The sequence below is a fragment of the Chiloscyllium plagiosum genome, unplaced genomic scaffold (genome assembly GCF_037043375.1).
Source record: "Chiloscyllium plagiosum isolate Xiang-an unplaced genomic scaffold, Cpla_swu_hap1 HiC_scaffold_6, whole genome shotgun sequence".
Taxonomy (NCBI): Eukaryota; Metazoa; Chordata; class Chondrichthyes; order Orectolobiformes; family Hemiscylliidae; genus Chiloscyllium; species Chiloscyllium plagiosum.
In genome coordinates, this window is record NW_028270144.1 from 107,014,172 (window position 1) to 107,033,817 (window position 19,646).

A 19,646-nucleotide genomic window follows, 5' to 3' on the forward strand; every position below is an offset into this window, starting at 1 on the left:
CAGTCCAGGCAAGTTGTATAACCAAGGCTGTAGGTAGTATAGTAAACAATAAGAGAAGGGTTCATATGAGGGGAGGTTTGGAATGTTAAAGAAACAGGACAAAGCAAGTTCTGCCTAGTTGTATAGGTAATTGTAACCAGAGTGTGACAGAAGGAATAGAGCTTATGAATAAAATGCACCAACAAACACAGTCAGGTTAAGGTAATATGGCTTTCAAGCTAACAGAGAAGGAGGCAAGATGGGCTGAAAGGCAAGTTATAAATTCATAGATATTAACTGTGGCAATAAAATCAATATTAATGAAGAATAGCTGAGTGGAACAATTAAAGTCCCACAGCACAGAGACAGGCTCTTCAGCTCAAACTGGTCCATGCCAACCAAAACGTCCATCCACGCTAACCCCATTTCCCTGCACTTGGCCCATATCCTTCTAAACCTTTCATATCCAAATATTTGTTCAAATGCCTTTGAAATGTTGTTAACGTGCCCACCTCAACCACTTCTGCTGGTAGCTCATTCCATATGCGTACCACCCTCTGTGTAAAAAAGTAGCCTCTCCAGTTCCCTTCTCCTCAAGCCTTAAACTGATGCCCTCTAGTCCTTGATTCCCCAACCATGGGAAAAAAAACTGAGTGCATTAACCTTATCCATGCCTGTCATGATCTTAAGCAGTTCTATAAGATTCTCCCTCAGTCTACTCCTCTCTAAACAATAAAGTCCTAGCTTGACGAACCTCTCACTGTAACTCAGACCCTTGAGAACTGGCAACATCCTTGTAAACTTCTTCTGCTCTCTTTCCAGTTTAATAACATCCTTCCCATAGCAAGATGATCAAAACTAAACACAATACTTCAAGTACGGCCTCACCAAATCTTGTATAACTGCAACATAACTTCTCAACTTCTATACTCAATGTCTGAATAATGAAGGCCAGTGTTGACAGTTGTGGATAGTTTTTAATGGTAGAACTGCATGTAAGGAATAATAATAAACAAAAATTGAAGTCATATTTACACAAGGAATGTCCTCAATAATATAGATGAACAATAGGTCAAAAAGAGATAAATGGATGAGAACGCTCTTACAGAGACATTGGGCAGCTTCTTGTTGCAGCATCAGGCTCTCACTAGGGTTGCCTCTTTTCATGAAATCACAAACCAATCAGGTAACAGTAAGGCCACCTTCCCCTTGATTCAAAACACCAGGGTGGAAGTCACAACTACCCGTAGTCGCCTGCCAATCAGTCAGCGACAGGCAACTCTGGTGCTCAGTAGTGTGTGCTGCAGAGAAGACAAGCTTTAGAGCCTCAGGATAATAGAGTGAGCCAACAGACAAGTGGGTAATAGTAGGCTGAGGTGCCAGTCACAGAGAGAGAGTGGCAGAGGTTGGCAACAAAGGTGTGGGCATGATTGCTGCCAGCCTTACTCCTACCGAATCTTGAGACCTTCATTGAGGCACTGAGTGCCTTTACTCAAGGGATCTCCTCCCCCACTGGAGGTAGCAAATGCTGAAAGATTTTAGCTGCATAGCAGCAGGACTGCCTTTAGCTGGGTTAATACCAGTGGCAGTAGTATAAAATCCTTAAGTGTTTATTAAATGCTAGCAGAACATGAAGGCCAACTGTAGACCTTCCCACCCAGAACTTATTCCTGATGGAGATGAGAAGGCAGTGAGATTCTGGCACACCACCATTTGTGCATTACATGATCTTCCTGACACCAGACTTGTCACCAGCAAGAACAAATGACTCTACCTATGGTTAAAAGGAGGCTAAAGTTGGGAAATTAATATTTCAGGGAGTATGCAACATTTTGAAAAGGCATACCAGAATGGAAAAGAAAGAGAGATAACCCTGATAATAAAGTATGATATAAGGACGTTAGTGTCAAATATCTTGGTTGTAAATCAGCATGTGTGTAGATTAGAATTAGCAAGGATCAGAAAGTGCTGGTGGGATGAACTTATAGGACAACTAACAGTGGTTATACCATGGGACACGGCATCAAACAAGAAAGTACTGCAGTTTGCAACAAAGGCAATATACTAGTTGTGGCAGCCTTCAATCTTTTTCACAGACAGTGAAATTGGTAAAAGTGGTCCGGACAATGAGTTTGTAAAATGCTTTTGCAAGTTTACTGGAACAATATTTAATAAACCAACTAAGTTAAGTTATTAAATCTATTCATTGTGAAATGAGACAGAATTATCAAGTCATCACAAAAATCCACTGAAAAATAGTGAATATAATATGATTGAATTCCATTATGTTTGAAATCAGCATATTCCAATCACAAACAAGAATCTAAAAATTAAACAGAGCCAATTGCAGAAGTCTGAAGGAAGAGCTAGCTAAAATAGGCAAAAACTATGGTTGTAAACATTTAAAGAAACAATTCCAAATATCCAGCAAAAATATCTCACTGAAAAATTAAAATTAAAAACTAAAGCAAGAAAGATATGTCCAAAGATTACTGAGATAGCATTAAAGTAAAAAGATATAATCTGGAAAAGAACAGTAATAAAATTGAGAATTTGAAATATTTTAGAAACCAACAAATGGCCACAAAGGTATTGATGAAAGGTGAAAGATTGGAGTATGAAAGTAAACTTCTCAAAATATTATAAACAATTGTAAGAGTTTTTAGAAGGGTATGAAAGACAGAGAGTAACAAAAGTAAATTAGTAGGCCTAAACTAAAGTCTGACATCCCCAGGACATGATGGTCTACATTCTAGGGTTCTAAACGAGATAACTGCCGAGATAAAGGATGCATTGGCTATGATTTTCCAAAATTCTGCGTATTCTTTTTAAAAAATTCAGTGATTGGATATAGGCTTAATTGGCTTGGCCAGCATTCATTGCCCATCCCTAGATGTCCTTAAAAAGATAGTGAGGAACAGTCCCCGTAAGTTGGCAATTAGCACATATGACACTGGTCTGTTGTCAGTATTTGGGAAAGTACTGGAATATATTATGAAAGGAAAATATGTTTAGCAGAATGTTGAAATCTTTTGAGGATGTAACTAGCAGCATAGATAAAGGAGGACTGATGGATGTGGTATATCTAGATTTCAGAGAGCTTTTGAAAAGGTCCCACACAGGAAGTTAGTAAACAAAATTGAAGCAAAGGAAGTAGGGACAATAAACTAGCATGGATTAGAACGAGTTGATGGACAGAGAATGGTGTTGGCATAAATAGGTAATTTTCAGGTTTGGAGGCTATGACCAGTGGGACTGCAGGACCAGTGCTTAAGCCTTCGCTATTCACAGTCTACATCAATGATTTGAATCTGAGAATTAAATGTAAGATTTCCAAGTTTGCATATGTCAAAAACAAGATGGGAATATGATTAAAAACAAATTACTGCAGATTTGAAAACATCAAAGGATATGGGGAATTGTGCAGCAAAATGATGTTGAATTAGAAACATATATGGCTGAACTCATGATCTCATTGAAGGGCTAAATGGCCTCATCCTGTATGATTTGATTAGATTCCCTACAGTGTGGAAACAGGCCCTTCGGCCCAACCAGTCCACACCAACCATCCGAAGAGCAACCCACCCAGACCCATTTCCCTCTGACTAATGCACCTAGCACGATGGGCAATTTAGTATGGCCAATTCACCTGGCCTACACATCTTTGGACTGTGGGAGGAAACCCACACAGACACAGGGAAAATGTGCAAACTCCACACAGACAGTTGCCCAAGGCTGGAATTGAACCTGGGACCCTGGTGCTGTGAGGCTGCAGTGCTAACCACTGAGCCACCGTGCCACCCTAATGTATTTTTAATGTTCTTACACGTGGGGCCACTTGAAGTTGGCAGGTTGTGACTAGTTCAACATTGAAAGGATCAGTGCTGAGGCCTTAACCATTTATAATCTATATTAGATGAAGAGATAGAAAGTAATGTACCTAAGTTTTCTTGTAATACAAAGCAAGGTGGAAATGCAAGCATTGAAGAAGACACAAAGAGCCAGCAAAGAATTATAGGCAGATTAAGGGAGTAGCCAACAAGGTAGCAGATGGAGTATAACGTAGCATAGTCTGGTTACAAGAATAAAGAGGTCTAGGCATAGTTATATGGGGAGTTAGTGAGTCCCTGTTTGGAATTTTCGTTGCCATATTAAATGAAGGATATACTCGCACTGGAGTCAGTTTAGCAAGTGTTCACTAGTTTAGTCCCTGTAATGAGAGGATTAGAATGAAAATTAGAATTATAATTAGTATTAAGTGTAAGAATATATGAGGACTGTAAAAAGTGTGCAAAGTCACCATTCTCTGGTACCACCATGGTTACACAACCTGAATTTTAAAAAGAAAACAACAGCAGAAAAAAAGAATACCAAAAGGTAAGAAAAACATCCAGAACTTAAAGTCTAAGTCATATCTCCATAAAGGTGTTTGGAACCATCAATGCCGGCACCTGGCCCTAGCCATGGCCTGGACTCTCAATTAGCCTGTGAGCCTCGCATCATTCGCCGGGAAGGAGCCATGTTCCTGTTGTCATTGCCACCTCCAGTTGCTGGAAGATCTTTGCTATTGCAGCCACCATTGCTGGCCCCGAACGCCAGGAGGAGATGCGTTCGTGCTGCTGCTACTACCGCGTCTAACGCTGCCACCACCTCAAACCACTGGGAGGCTGCTACTGTGCCAATGCTGCTGATTAACTCACCACACCAGGCTTTATAGAAAAGTAAAATGAAAAATGAAAGTAAAAGAACAAAAGTAACAGGAAGGAAAAAGCAGACTGGATTGGACAAGCCCTAGGCTCGCTCAGCAGCCCTCACAGCTCTGCTATTCCGCCGCCATCTTGAATTCAAGAGTTATTCTATAAAGAGAGACTGAGCAAAGTTGGGAAGTCTATATTCTCTGAATTTAGGAGAATGAAAGATGGACTCAATAAAACATAGGTTTTGAAAGGTAGATACTGAGATGTTTCCCCACTTGGGGTATCTAGGAAAAGATTTCAGGATAAGGGACTGAGCATTTAGGGCTAAGACAAGAAGAAAATTCTTCACTTCAATGGATTGTGAATCTTTGAAATTCCTTTAAGTATTCACAACCCCACAGGGTTGTGGATGTGACTTCATTAAATAAATTTAAACCTGAGAGGAAGTTTTGAAATGTCAGGGAATAAAGGGAAGTAGGGAACAGGTGGGAAAGTGGAGTTGGAAACCCAAGATGAGCCAGGATTTTATTGAAAGGTTGAGTGGGCCTGAAAAGCTATGTTGTATTCTCCTTTGTTTTCATTTGTTGTTTGGTTCTGAAAGTGGGACATTGCTGTGTCATGGCTTGAGCAACTGTAATAGAAATAATGCAAAAGATGTTATTGCTCACAAGAAAAAGAAACCACTGAACAAAGTCTGAAGAAGGGTCACTGAACCCAAAATTTTGACTCTGATTTCTCTCCACAGATGCTATCAGACCTGCTGAGTTTCTCCAGCAAATTCTGTTTTTGTTGTTATATCTCACTTAGTTGGATATCTGGTTAGTTAGCTGTCTTCTGTTGATCAAATGGAGACACCAGACTGGTGTTGGTATGTTTTAAAGTCTACACTAACTTTATTCATACAAGTATAGCAGTTTTCAAATGTTATATTGACATATTCCTTTTTTTTCACATTCTAACAGGAGAACCCCATTCTCCTGTGTTGCACTCAATATATATTGGCCATATTAGCACTTAAAATTAATTATTTTGAAACTGATATTGAATGCATATATTTAATTTGGAATTCACCTTAGTAGAATACAACCAAAACTTTTTTCCAATTACTACGGGAGTATGCATAAATGCTTGCGAGCTGTGGAAATGACTTTGGTCAAACTGACTGCTATTTAAGTGAGGTTTGGTCATAATGTTTGATGCAGTAAAATGTCAAACCTTTGCTGTGGGAGCAAAGAATAATATTTAACCAAACTAAGCAAACATGACAGCTCCACATGTCAGAATATAAAACCTGAAATCCCCATTTTGAAGAGTGATTTAGTGCTTTTTGCCTTCTATTCTTTTTGAAGAATTTTTATAAATCTCTGTTATTTGTTCAGAATTTTATTGTGGGTTGGGTTTTTGCACTAGAAATTATAGATATGAGCAGAGTCACCAAGGGATATACAGTTCATTTCCTTTCCTTTTGTATCTACCTGAAAGATTATTTGGAATTTTCTCAGAATCAGACAGTGTATTTTGTCAAATGCGATTCACAGATCCTGATCTGCCATGGCTTGGAGTGACTTTTCTTGGACAATCTTTGTCTTCATGTTAATAATTATGCAACTGGGATCCTGCACATCCTTCTCATATAATTGCACGGCAAGAGGAGTGAAACTGCTTGCCACTACTGGGAAAGTCCAAAAATCACACTGGCGCCACATTCAAAGCCCAGTTACATGTCAGATACTAACAGGAACTGCCCCTCACACCATGATGCTCAATGGGTAATACTACGGACATGACTTAGAAGAAAAGAAAGCTTGCTTTCTGTTTCATGGGCAGGGACCAGGACGTCACAGTGAATGAAGTGATGGAGAAGAGGACAGTCCTTTTTTCCAAAAACAGCTTCAGGTGGCTACACCACCAGAATAAACATGTCTGGATCCAGATTGCAAGGTCAGTGTATATCTTAGGTAAAGCAGGATACCCAGCAATGTATGACAAAATACAATGACAAGGCACACCACAAGGTAAGTGCCACAAATTTCTCTCTGCTACCTCTCATTGACCATCATGGACTTTAAATCTGATACTGTACATGTCTCACACTAGGCTCATAGACTACAACTCTCATTATTGTATACATCTTGTCCATTCAACAGTTCTCACACTACTTCATCCTTCCAAACTATGAACCCTTCCTGTCGTCTGTTCTTCCTACACTGTCACTAAAAATATATCACCACATCCCCTCCTCTAGCTGCTCTTCCATCCATTTCCATTCTACTCAATCAATCCTTCCCTTTATCTCATTGTAGGAAACACTGTTCCACAACCAGACAAAGAGGTCAAAGACCTGTAGTGGGAGTAATAGACATCAGACTCCTCATTCCTAAAGAGGAGAACAACTGGATTTGGCCATAGAAGAGAATGATTGACCATCTGTGGACACAGAGACCTCATTGCCCGACCAGCGCGGTAAATATTATTGTGCTATGTTGCACTACTATCCCAAATTCTCCAGTGCTAAAATATTTTTAACCCACACCAGCTTTTATTATTCTAAGACAATGAACTCCCTCTCTCTTATGCAGGCACCAAGTGAATCGCCACAAAGAGGCCAGTGTTGGAGCACCTAAGCTCCAACTCTAAGTCTAAGGAGGAAACAGTGCAGAGGATGCACTGTCAAACTTTCCCCTGCACCTCCTACTAACTCAGGTCTTCATTTCAGTGGGTAATCTTGCTAGATTAGACTCAGGAGCAGCCACTGGTGAGCACATCACTGACATGTCTCTGGTTGAGACAAAATGGCTGGTGTCACTGAGGACTGCCAGAGGTCAGACACCTTCTCAGCACCAAGCAGATGATCCCTTGTTCTTGGCCATTTATTACTCTATCAAAATGCACAGTCAAGCACAGAAAAAGTAGGCAAGTTTGTCAGACGTACTCAGTAAACTGGATGGAAGGATGGAGGAATCCATCAATTGATAAGTAATGGTACTGGCTCTGTATGTCTGGAGTGAAGCCCAGCATGTTGAGTGCCTGCCGGATGTGTGCACAGACCTGCACTCATTGCTCCAGCCACAGATACTCAGGATCAGTGGCAAGATGAAAGGAGGTTGAGGGACCGTGACCCATCCTTTCAGGGACACTGACTGTTGACAACAGGCATCCAGAAGGAGGAAGAGTGACACACATAACCCTCAGAAGCTGCTTCTTAGGACACACGAGAGGTGCCATCCCGCTTCGACTGCCACCTGCCTGTGGTTCCAAAGCTTCAGCAGTTCTAGATGAGGAGGGTGAATCTGTATCTGGGGAGGAGACTCAGTGGGTCTGGGCCCTGTAGGTCCAGGGGAAGGCTATCCAAGTCTTTGACATCAAAATAGCTGGCTCCCTCCACTCCAGGTGTGGAATTCAGGACTGCACTTAGCCATAGTGGGAAGCACGTAGGTGACATGGGTGAAACATCATTGGAAATAGCCTTTCACTTTGTAAGTATATGTTCTCTTGCATTGTTAAAATGTCTACTCTGGATTAATTTTCATGGTCAGACCTGTTAAGTCACACCAATGAGAGATGAGCGGCCTCTTCAGACATCCAAGGGTGAAAGAAATTGTGATGGTTAAGTATTGCCCAGCTCTCTTGAGCAGCCAATGCCTTGACTGCAGATAACCTGAGGTGTCAGGGATCCTTAAACTTTAATGTGAACAACACTGAAGAAAACTTTGTGCTAGGGCCTGTTAAAGAATAAAAATACTTACTTCATCCACTCTGCATGTGCTGTCAACCATTTTGTGTAGCTATTGCACAGTTGTCTTTCATTCCATAAGGTGTAGACGCTTGAGATGTATGTATTTGAGTGCACAATGACTTGGCAGAAGGATGCAAATTTAAGGTGTCGCTGAGCTCCAAAGTAAAGCATTGTGGAGTTGAACTGGTGTTTGAGTTTGTGTGAGAGCAGGAGTGAGGCTGGTATTGTTGCTGAGGCTGATTTGCATGGAAAAGATGACATGAGGAAACATTTTATTATGCAACAAGTGATTGGGATCTGAAATCTAATGATAGGACTAAAGATAGATACAATCTGGTGGAGGTGTACACATTCAAGGCCTTCAAAGGAGAATTGGACAATTATCTGAAAAGGATACATTGCACAACTACAAAGGAGGAAGGTGGACTGGGTGAGTTGCTCTTGCAAAGAGCTGGCAGAAGGGGCCAATTAACCTCCTTCTGTGCTGTAATCATTTTGTGATTCTACAGATGTAGGACTATGTTTGGGGCTGAAATAACACAAAGCATACATCCAAAGCTGATTGAATATAGGTCGTGGGCCTTATTATTATTTGGGTAAACTGCCAGTAACTCCACAGGAAGCTGTCCCATTTTAAGAAGTCAATATAGCACCATGTGGCTTACTGGCCTTGCCCAAAAGTACATCCCAGGAGGAGGGGTGGACCAATAATAAGCGGGAGAACCATTGAGTGGTACTATTTAGCTGAGGGTGTCCTGCTTCTGCTGCCCCTCCTGCTTACACAGATAATTTTCAAGATTGTTTAAAAAATACATTGTGTCCAAGAATTGGAAGTGAAGTAGGCACAGCTTCTACTCTTTGCTATTGAGTCTGGGATCAAAGACATGTACTTCACTCATACATGTAAAGTACCTAACACTCCTTCAGATTGCTGTCCAGGACACTTGAAAAATGGCCCAACCCAATATTGGGACATCATCAGTTCCAGCTTCCTTACCATTAGCCACCAAATGTTTCAGTGTATGATATATGTGGGATTTCAATAAAATTATTATTGATTATTTATTTCTCCTACAACTTTGCGAGTCCAACAGAAATTTCCAAAAGTTGGAAGAGGAAGTTGAGCCATAGATTGGAAACCTGTGTGGCTGTGTATCTTTTATACTTTGTCTCCCAATATTTAAAACAACTGTACAGTCCGGTATTTATTGGCTTAGTGTTGAAGGAATATTCATCCTTGGCAGAGAGGAGAAAAAAAAGAAAATAGATGAAGTCCCACGGTGTTCCTTTTACAGACTTCACAATAAGCAGGGCCTATGGAAAAGAAATGGGAATGGAAAGGGATGTTCATAATATTGTGATCAAGGAATTCTCACTTCCACTGTCGATTAGTCTGAACAGGGATAATGAGTTTCTGTGACCTGCTGCTGAATGGAATGGATTTTTGGAGGAAACAGAAGCTTTTAGTTATGGCTTGGAATGTACTGCCTAAGACTGAAGTGGAAACAGGTTCAATAGAATTGTTCAAAAGCAAATTAGACTGTTATCTGAAATGGAAGAATGTGTAGATTTACATGAAGAAGGAAGGAGAGTGATACTAAGTTAATAGCTCGTTCAGAGAACTGGTGCAAACACAACAGAGTGGAAGGCCTCCTTTTGTGCTATTTCAATTCTGTGATTCTCTGACTTTGATTCCTGAATTTCAGTAGTGCCATAACAGCAATAGGTAATTTGTACTGGTGATGGAAAACCAACTGGGAATTAAATCCAATGAAGGGACTTTCATGTTCTAGTCAGTTACATGGTGTATTCCATCAGTGATCTAGGTTAATTATGCATTAACTATCTTTTATATAGTCGCCTGAAAAATAACATGTCCAAGCTTGATCTTCAAGGTCATTATTCACTCTGCAATCTCTGGTGATACAAAATAAATAGAAGCTATTCAACCAGGGCAAGTTGTTATTGAAAAGTGGTTCAAAAGGCAACCATGGTTTCATTTCATTCAGGCTGGCTTTTTCCATTGTACATATGATATGTGAATAAAAATTCTGCCAAATCTCCCCTAAATTTCCTGTACTTACAGAATAAGCAGTGCTGATATTTAGCCAGTACAATTTGTTCAGAAATTATATTATAACAGTGCAATATAATTTGCATTAAGTGTAATATTGCAACAATTATTGCTGGAACATTAGGAATTTCAGAATATCCTGGGCAAAATTCTTGTTACAAAAGTGAATGTGCTTTTGGTGGGACCAGAAGGGAGCAGGATGTCCGTTCAGAAGATGGATAGTTATTAGATAGAGGAATGAAGATGAACGTAATGACTAATGAGGCAGATTTGAGGAGGCAATTTGGCTATTCTTGCTCCCATTTCTTATGTTCTTAGTACTGCTCTTGAAGTCCTGCTTTTTAATTTCTTTCTGAACTTCCTGAAATCTGATTTCAGGACCTCATCCCTCTTCCTATCTATGTTATTAGAAATGTATCACTATTCATTCACTGATGCTGGGTCAAATTCTGGACGTTCTGTAGGACCTTCTCTAAAACAAATGGACAGCAGCAATTCAAGAAGGCAGTCACCACCACTTTCTCAAGAGACATTAGAAATGGGCAATAAATGTTGGTCAGTTAGTGATGTTCACCATCCAATGAACAAAAACAAACAACAGCATCATTCCGTCTGATGCAGATATTGTTTTTGAACTGTTAGTTGCCAGCCCTTGGTCTATTGAACTGACACCCGCCCACCGTGCTTCCAATTATCAAATGTCATTCCTTTGAAAAGTGGGCACAATACCTCAAAAACAGTACCAAACTTTTTGTGTGTATGTGTGTATGATATTTTTAATTGACGTTATCATTTAACTGACACAAAAGTGCTCTTTTGTGGTTACAACCAGTAGACTGAAAATTTCAATATAACATCTTCAGAAATTGTGCGTATCTTTTTGTTAAAGTATGGAAAAGGCTCACAACCAAATCAGTTAAACAACTTTCAGAAATTAATTTGTTCTTGTGTTTGGCAGGGCATGGAAACTGGCATTCCTGGAAACCAAATGCAACCTGGTAAGAATATTTGTTTGTAAAAAACTAATTTGCTATTTTCCAAAGTTAGTTTTCTTTTCCAGATTGCACTGAAAGTTATGTTATTCATTAGTCAAACAGAGGTGAATGAACATGTGAGTGGTGAGTGAATTCAAATTTAGATCACCTGATCAGGAAGGCAAACAGCAAAATATGGCTCACTCTGGTTGAAACTGGATGGTTTTTAAGAGCTACATTCCAGTCACATGCAGTCATTTTTGATAGGTAGAGCCCTTCATGATATTGGGATCATGGTTGCAGCTAGTCGTTTTTTTTGTGGTGTTTGATGCACAACCCCAGATCCGAATTCTACTGCTAATTTCCATTCTTGTGGATTAAACTAAAGTTAGAAATAAAGGACGTCTGTGTCCTGTACACTCAATTTTGCTCACCAGCAGCTAATTTTTCAAACTTACAGACGGCTGCTGGAAGGGTAATTATTTTTAAGATTAAAAGTACATTATTGTTAACTCATAAGGTGTGTTTCAGGTCAGCCTACAATTTTGAAATATATGTACCTTGTTTTACATCACTTTTTGAATTGTGGAATAGATTGGATTGCTCATCTTTCTGTCTCACGGTCTGCTTCATAATTTGTTTCTCCAAAATGTGACAAATAATGAGCATGTCTGCTGTTTTGCAGCTTATACAAACAACGATGGAAATGTAAAATAAAAGTGGTATGTTCTCTCTCTCCTTCTCTCTCTCAATCGCTCATACCAAAATAGCACAGTTGAGCGAATTGAGGAGACAGCCCCCAAGAACCACTTCAGTCTGCATTGTGATTGAACCTGTGCAATCAGCATTATTAAGCGCCATGCTCTTAATCATCTCAACTAATTGGTATTTCTTCCCAAGATCTCATCATAAGATATTATGTTGTGCCGATCAGTAAACATAGATATTTGTAAGCATAATGTTCAGATGTGTTATGACATCGCTGAAGTATTTGGGACTTAGACATGGGCTTGAACTGTCAACAAGATCCCACCCATCATTCTACATAGATATTTTTCAGACATGTTATGAGACATCTCTGTACCAAGTGAAAAATCTTCAATTCATAAAACTCATTCAAAGTTTTTAAGTCTCCTCAAATGGTTAATCCCTTTTAAGAGCAAACAGGCTTCTACTCTGACACTATATCAAAATCAGCTAATTTTTTAATAGTTTCTTTAAGTTATTAATCAAACTGTGAACTTATAACCTCATTACTGAGATAATCATGACTTCTTAAACTCAGCTGACTATTCACAATACTATAATGATATCCCATGGGAAAATGTAACAAAGAGTTCTGGTTTTATTTTCTAATCTATGGCTGCGAAACAAGGCAGTCCAAATTCTAATTCTGTGATTCTGTTTTCTTTTTAAAGATATAAGAGCAGTGGAACATGACAGTAATCCAGATGTGATCTGCCCTTCAAGTGTGTTTTTGGAAATTTCATTAAATTATGATTACCAGATTGTAGGTTAAGACACTTGGAACGGCCAAAATGTTTGAACTCATGGTAAATTCAAATGGCCCTGCTGATTGTGGGTTTCCCCCCAAGATGATTACCGCTCCTGGCAACAGTTGCATTTATTAGAAATGAGGATTTAACTTCTGAATCCAGATCCTGCCCACTATTTATAAGGGTTCACAGAATCTTCCTCACCCTGCTAAAACCCTGGCTCAAACTGTCTAACCTTAGAGATCACATGATTGTTTCTCATTTGCTCAAAGGTAATTTAAGACAGAGTCACATGGGTAGGGGGAGACACATTGAGTAGCTCAGTGTTAAAGGTGAAAATTTGATAGCTCACTGTCCTTCACTAACCCCAAGTGATAGATTATTGATCTAAATGCCATTTCTAAGCAGTTTGAAAGTCGGAGCAGGCCTTGCTTTACTAGAACATGCCAACACAAAACCCCTCTGACCTCCTCCTCCCCCTCCCCCAACACCATCACCCAAATCCTCCCTACAATGTCAGACATACATACCATCCACTTTCAGGTTACTTTCTGACCCAGTCAGGTGTCAATCTGATTAACCTATATCGATATCATTTAAAATAGGTCCTGTCATTTCCATTTAGCAGAGCCTGCAGGGGACTTTTCCTTCCAGGTTTCCTATCAGAAATCATCCCTGCCATTCTCATTGAACTATTGTCTGACCCAAAGGTTTCAAGGTAATTTTGACTCCTGGTTGCCCACTTATGTATGTCTGGATTTGTTTCCATTGAAGTGCATGAAAATAAAATCAGTTAGGATGTGAAAATCTGCCACTTTAGTGTTGGTCATTTTACATCATACCAGATCAAAATTATCTTTGTCTTGCAGCTTATGAAAGTCTTGTTCAGCTTGTTCTTTGCTGAGTGAGATTATTGTTCACAGCTAGAGCAACAGCAGGGAAGAATAATTAGCTGCACAGCCCCTCTGCTAAAGAAGGCAAACAAACAAGACATTTGCTCATAATCACTATAGGGAACCAACTTTGATGTATACTTGTATGGACTGAGGCAACTTTTATTTTGGCTTATGAGGTCAAGGAGCCTAATGGGTGCTCCTCGTCAATGCTCATAAAAGGCTGGCTTTTTGGGTGAAGAGCTGGTGAATTATTAATAATTGTAGAACTATACCTTGGCGAGGAAGTCCCCTGAAATAAAAGTCATGTTGATATGAAAGCATTGAAAGCCAAGATAATATAATCAGTGGCTCTATGTTTGATTACCTTGAGGAATTTAATCTGAATTAATGTAAACCTGAAAACCAAAGATTTATACATCATCTTTAATGAAAAACTGTATGAAGCTTAACAGTTTTGGAACAACTATAACAAGTAGCCCAGGTGATAAAATTTTAATGCTGAAATGATCATTAACATAATTTCGTCCTCTCCTTGTATTTCCCTTTTGGCACTTTGTCACATCTTCTATAAGGGATATGCTATTTAGTTTTTTTCGAAACACTAACTGGTTGCTCTGACTTCCACAAGAACAGAGAAGTCACCTGGCCTCTGAATTTTCCCTTTTTCTCATTGCTTCCCCATTATAACATATCTCAAAACATACAGGGCCAGATTTTCTGAGTAGCAGCAATCTAATGCAAATTGTCACTCTGACCCTTTTTTGCAGAAGTAGAGGAGCGAACTCTGCCTTTCTGTCAGGAGATTCCAATCAAGGCTCCTTCAGAAATTTGGAACCATGTTTTCCATTCTGACAGTTCTTTCATGGTGTCAAACTGTTGGAAAAAGGCAAACCACAGCGAATTTTCACTGCAGTCAGCTACTGTATTCAGGAAAATAATAGCCCAAAATCTCAGACAGCAACTGTGACAGCTGCTGTCAAATGGTAAATACATCAAGTAGGTGTTAGGATGCTTTAGGATATGATGCAGATGGGTCAGGAGCAGAGGAGATTGGGGTCTGGCATTGGAGAAGGTGGCAAACAGAGTCAGATAGGGTCTGGAGTGGATGATGGGACCAGGTCCCAGGGAGGGAGGGTGTGTGGGTCTAGGAGGGGTGGAGATGTGAACCACACTGGGAGAAGGTGGGGAGGGGGGAGCACAGGTGGAGAGATCAGGTCTAGAGTGAGAGATGGTCAGGTCCAATGGTTGGTAAAGTGGGGTTCAGTACCAGAGCAAGGGAAGGGGGAGTCAGGTCCATGTACAAGAAGGGGAGCAAATTAGATCTGGAGCACAGAGGGGGTGGAGTCAGGTCCAGAATGGTGATTGGGGTCAGCAGCTCCAGAGATTGGTGGGGTGTTGGGTCTCAATGGGGGTGTTAGTTTAGGGTCTGGGTAATTTCTGGAGAATGTTCATTTGGTATTTGTAAGTTAAGTATGGAATTAGTTGAATCGTCAATCAGGAATTGTACTATGCATTTAATAGTCTAACATCTCCTGAGTAACTATTTAGTTAACTTCATCAGAACATTCCAAGCTCCATGGTTTAGATGGATGCTTTAAGATGGCCAATGGGCCAAGGAGATGAATGTGAGGTTCTGCATATTTGATTAGATTTTCTTAATAGATTAGATTCCCTACAGTGTGGAAACAGGCTCTTCAGCCCAACAATTTCATACCGACCCTCCAGAGAGTAACCCACCCAGACCCATTTCCCTCTGACTAATGCACCTAACACGACAGTCAATTTAGAATGGCCAATTCACCTGAACTGCACATCTTTGGACTGTAGGAGGAAGCCAGAGCAGCCAAGGAAACTCACACAGACACAGGGAGAATGTGCAAACTCCATATAGACAGTCGCCCAAGGCTAGAATCAAACCTGGGTCCTTCGTGCTGTGAGGCACTGAGCCACCATGCCACCCAGTGGAAAGGAAATCAGGGCACGACTTATGCACTTAATGGTATGGTCCTGGGGAGTGTTGCTGAACAAAGAGACCTTGGAGTACAGGTTCATAGTTCCTTGAATGCAGGGTCACAAGTAGATAAGTTCGTAAGAAGATGTTTGGCATGCTTTCCTTTATTGGTCAGAGCATTGAGTATAGGAATTGGGAGATCATATTATGACTGTACAGGACTTTGGTTAGCCCACTTTTGGAAAATTATGTGCAATTCTGGTTTCCCTCCGATCGGAAAGATGTGAAACTTGAAAGGGTTCAGAAAAAATTTACAAAGATGTTGCCAGGGTTGGAGGGTTTGAGCTTTTAAGGAGAGGCTGAATAGGCTGGGCTGTTTTCCCTGGAGTGTCAGAGGCTGAGTGGTGACCTTATAGAGGTTTATGAAATCATGAGGGGCATGGAAAGGGTAAATAAATAAGGTCTTTTCCCTGGGGTGAGGAAATCCAGAACTAGAGGGCATAGGTTTAAGGTGAGAGGAGAAAGATTTAAAAGGGACCTAAGGGGAAACTTTTTGATGCAGAATGTGGTGCGTGTATGGAATTAGCTGCCACGGGAAGTGGTGGAGGCAGATACAATTACAACATTTATAAGGCATTGGGTGGGTATATGAATAGGAAGCATTTAGAGGGATATGGGCCAAGTGCTGGCAAATGGGACTAGATTAATTTAGGATATCTGATTGGCATGGATGAGTTAGACCAAAGGGTCTGTTTCCGTGCTGTACATCTCTATGTCTTGATGACTCTAAGATGGTACCAAGCATAAGGAACTCCCCAGTGGATTTCCAGAGTAATGCCTTCCCCTGGGTAATCTACAGGGCATTATGCTCAGTTCCCATCTACATTGAAATAATGACTGTCTGGGTATTGGAAAATCATCACCATCATTTTCCACCTGGGAATGAGGTGTGTTGCGCCATTATGCTCCAAACACTAAAGGCTGCTGTCTGAAGCTCCTGTTTAATTCAAAATAAATTCAAAGGAGATTGTGATGGTGTGGTAATGTCTCTAGACTAATAATCCATAGACCAGACAAATGCGAGTTTCAAATCACCATAGTAGTTGATGAAACGTAACTTCAATTAATAAATCTGGAATTGAAAGCCTGTCGCAGTGATTGTGGCCATGAAATTATCCTCAAATGTTGTAAAACTTCATTTGGGTCACTATTGCCATTTATGGAAATAAATCTGCTGTTTTTACCTGCGTGGCCTACATGTGACTTCAGACTCACAGCTCTGTCCGCTGGCTCTGTCTGCAGTCTGAAAAGGCTTGATGAGCCTCTCAATTCAAGGCTAATTAGGGACGTGCAATAAATGCTCAACTTGACAGGGACACACAGTTCACAAAAGAATTGTTTTTAAATGTTATTCATTCAAGTAACAAAAGGAAGAATTGAGCTGCTTAAGACTTTTACTTCAGAGGATTGCAAGCTGGGAAATTTGATAAGCCATGATTCATTCATAAATTTTTAGAATTGTGAAGACTTGACTATAGAGTATAAAATGTCACTAGTGCATTCTTTCCACTCGACTGTATCAAGGATATACAAACCTGTTTGGACACTTGCTATAGGAAAAGAAATTGTGTTTATAGTTTGGTTAATTGCATTGTAATGCTATCAGACACCACTACCTTTAATTTCAGATGCTGTCAAGTCACCTTTCTTTCTCAATTTTCTTTGCACATCTTAAAATCCTAATTGTGCAATAGAATCATAACAGCATGGATGCAGGCCATTCAGCCCATCAAGACCGCACTGATCCTCCAAAGATCATCCTATCCAGACCCAAACCCCTACCCTATACCTGTAAATCCCATGGCTAATCCACCTAGACTGTGCATCCCTGGACACCATGGGCAATTTAGATTGCCAATCCACCTAACCTGCACATCATTGAACCGTGTGAGGAAACCAGAGCAGCCAGAAGGTGGTGCGTGTATAGAATGAGCTGCCAGGCAAAGTGGTGACAACTGGTACAATTGCAACATTTAAAAGACATCTGGATGGTTATAGGAATAGGAAAGGTTTAGAAGGATGCGGGCCAAGTGCTGGCAAATGGGACTAGATTAATTTAGGATATCTGATTGGCATAGATGAGTTGGACCAAAGGGTATGTTTCCATGCTGTACATCTCTATGACTCGATGACTCTAAGACAGTACCAAGCACACAGGGAGATTGGGCAGACTCCACACAGACAATCATCTGAGAGTGCAACTGAACCCAGGTCCCTGGCACTGTGAGGCAGTAGTGCTAACCACTGAGCCACCATGCTGCCCCACATATTGCTAGTAAATTAATTAATGAACAGTGTTAACTGACAAGACTGGACGTAGCAGAAGAAGTTTTGATTGTTGAGAAAATTAACACCATGTTATGGGTGCCCACCTCTTTGGAATTGTTTGGAATTTCCAAGCTCTTTACCCTATGCCAAGCATTGGACAAAGCATAGCTAAGTTATGATAACTCTTTCCAGGCCTCAGTGTGTCTCCATTTGGTGGATCAAGCCACTAACCTGGCTCATTCCTGGTAAGATCATCCAGTGCCAAATGATAGTGAAAGCAGAAACCTAACTGTGATCTTGAGAGATTAGATATAACTATATGACTGACTACAAGTCTTGGAGCTTTCTAGCTGCTATTCTCAAAGACAAAGAACTGTTTGGAATGGCAGCAGTTAGCTTTTCAGCCTTTCTTAACTTGCTGACTGCAATCCTCACGTCCTGCAATACAGCATAAGCAATTCAGGATGCAAGATATCGCTGCTATTAGGCAAATCAGTGTATGTCCCACTTTCTGTCATTAGCTCTAGGGAAATAAACATTCATAGGTCTATTTTGGTTTTCCTTTTGACCACTCAGAATTAAGTTAAAAATCACACATCAGGTTATAGTCCAACAGGTTTATTTGGAGGCACTATCTTTCGAAGCGCTGCTTCTTCATCAGGTGGTTGTGGAGCAGATTCACAAGACACAGAATTTATAACAACAGGATTGCAGCGTCATGGAATGTATTATTAAACAAATTTAGCTTAAGTCTTTCAGCTTTTAGAATGATCATGTTAGTTTTGGTTCTTTCATATGTAAATCCAAGAACATTTTTAAAGTTACATAATAAGTGTGAGGTTAAAGTCTGTCTGTGTCCCAATGTTAGGTCAGACTGATTCTATTTCTAACGTGGGAATTACAGAATCTTACGTGGATTTATGCAGTCTTTGAGCAAAATAAAATGTAATTCTGCAAGTGCAAGTTCACCCCACAAACGTATATTATGAGTGTGCATGCAGGGGAGACCAAGTGAGTGTGCACATACATGTGTATGTGTGTGAGTGTAATGGGGTATAAGTCTGTGAGAGAGAGAGTGTGTGTGTGTGTGTGTGTGTGTGTGTGTGTGTGTGTGTGTGTGTGTGTGTGTGTATAGTGCAGTGGGATCACCTATAGTGTAACACAAACCCAAGGTCCTGGTTGAGACCATCCCCATGGGTACCAAGCTTGGCTATCAACTTTGCATTGTTGCCTGTCCTGAAGTCCGCCTTGCGTGATTTTTAATGTTATCCACCCCAGTCTAACACTGGCACCTCCAAATCACTCAGAATTAAGCTATAATTTTTTTGTTTTGTTTTGCTTTTGTAAGGAACCATGTGAACTTTATTTGGTAGTTGTATCGGTGGGTTAAAATTACAGAATCATTGACATTGTCAGTAATCCCATTAGAATGTTGTACTTTTAAAAATCTAATGGATTTTTAGGGGCATCGTTTACAGTGAGTTACAAGGAGCATTACAGCGGTATGTCACTGGA

General features: G+C 40.3%; 1 protein-coding gene across 1 annotated transcript in view; it reads left to right on the forward strand.

Moving 5' to 3' along the window:
- The window catches only part of plekhb1 (pleckstrin homology domain containing B1), a 105,396-nt gene that overhangs the window by 20,767 nt on the left and 64,983 nt on the right, over window positions 1–19,646 (forward strand). The window contains exon 4 of the mRNA XM_087988322.1: window positions 11,445–11,484. Coding sequence (XP_087844448.1) covers window positions 11,445–11,484 — 40 coding nt within the window. The remainder of the gene's footprint in view (window positions 1–11,444; window positions 11,485–19,646) is intronic.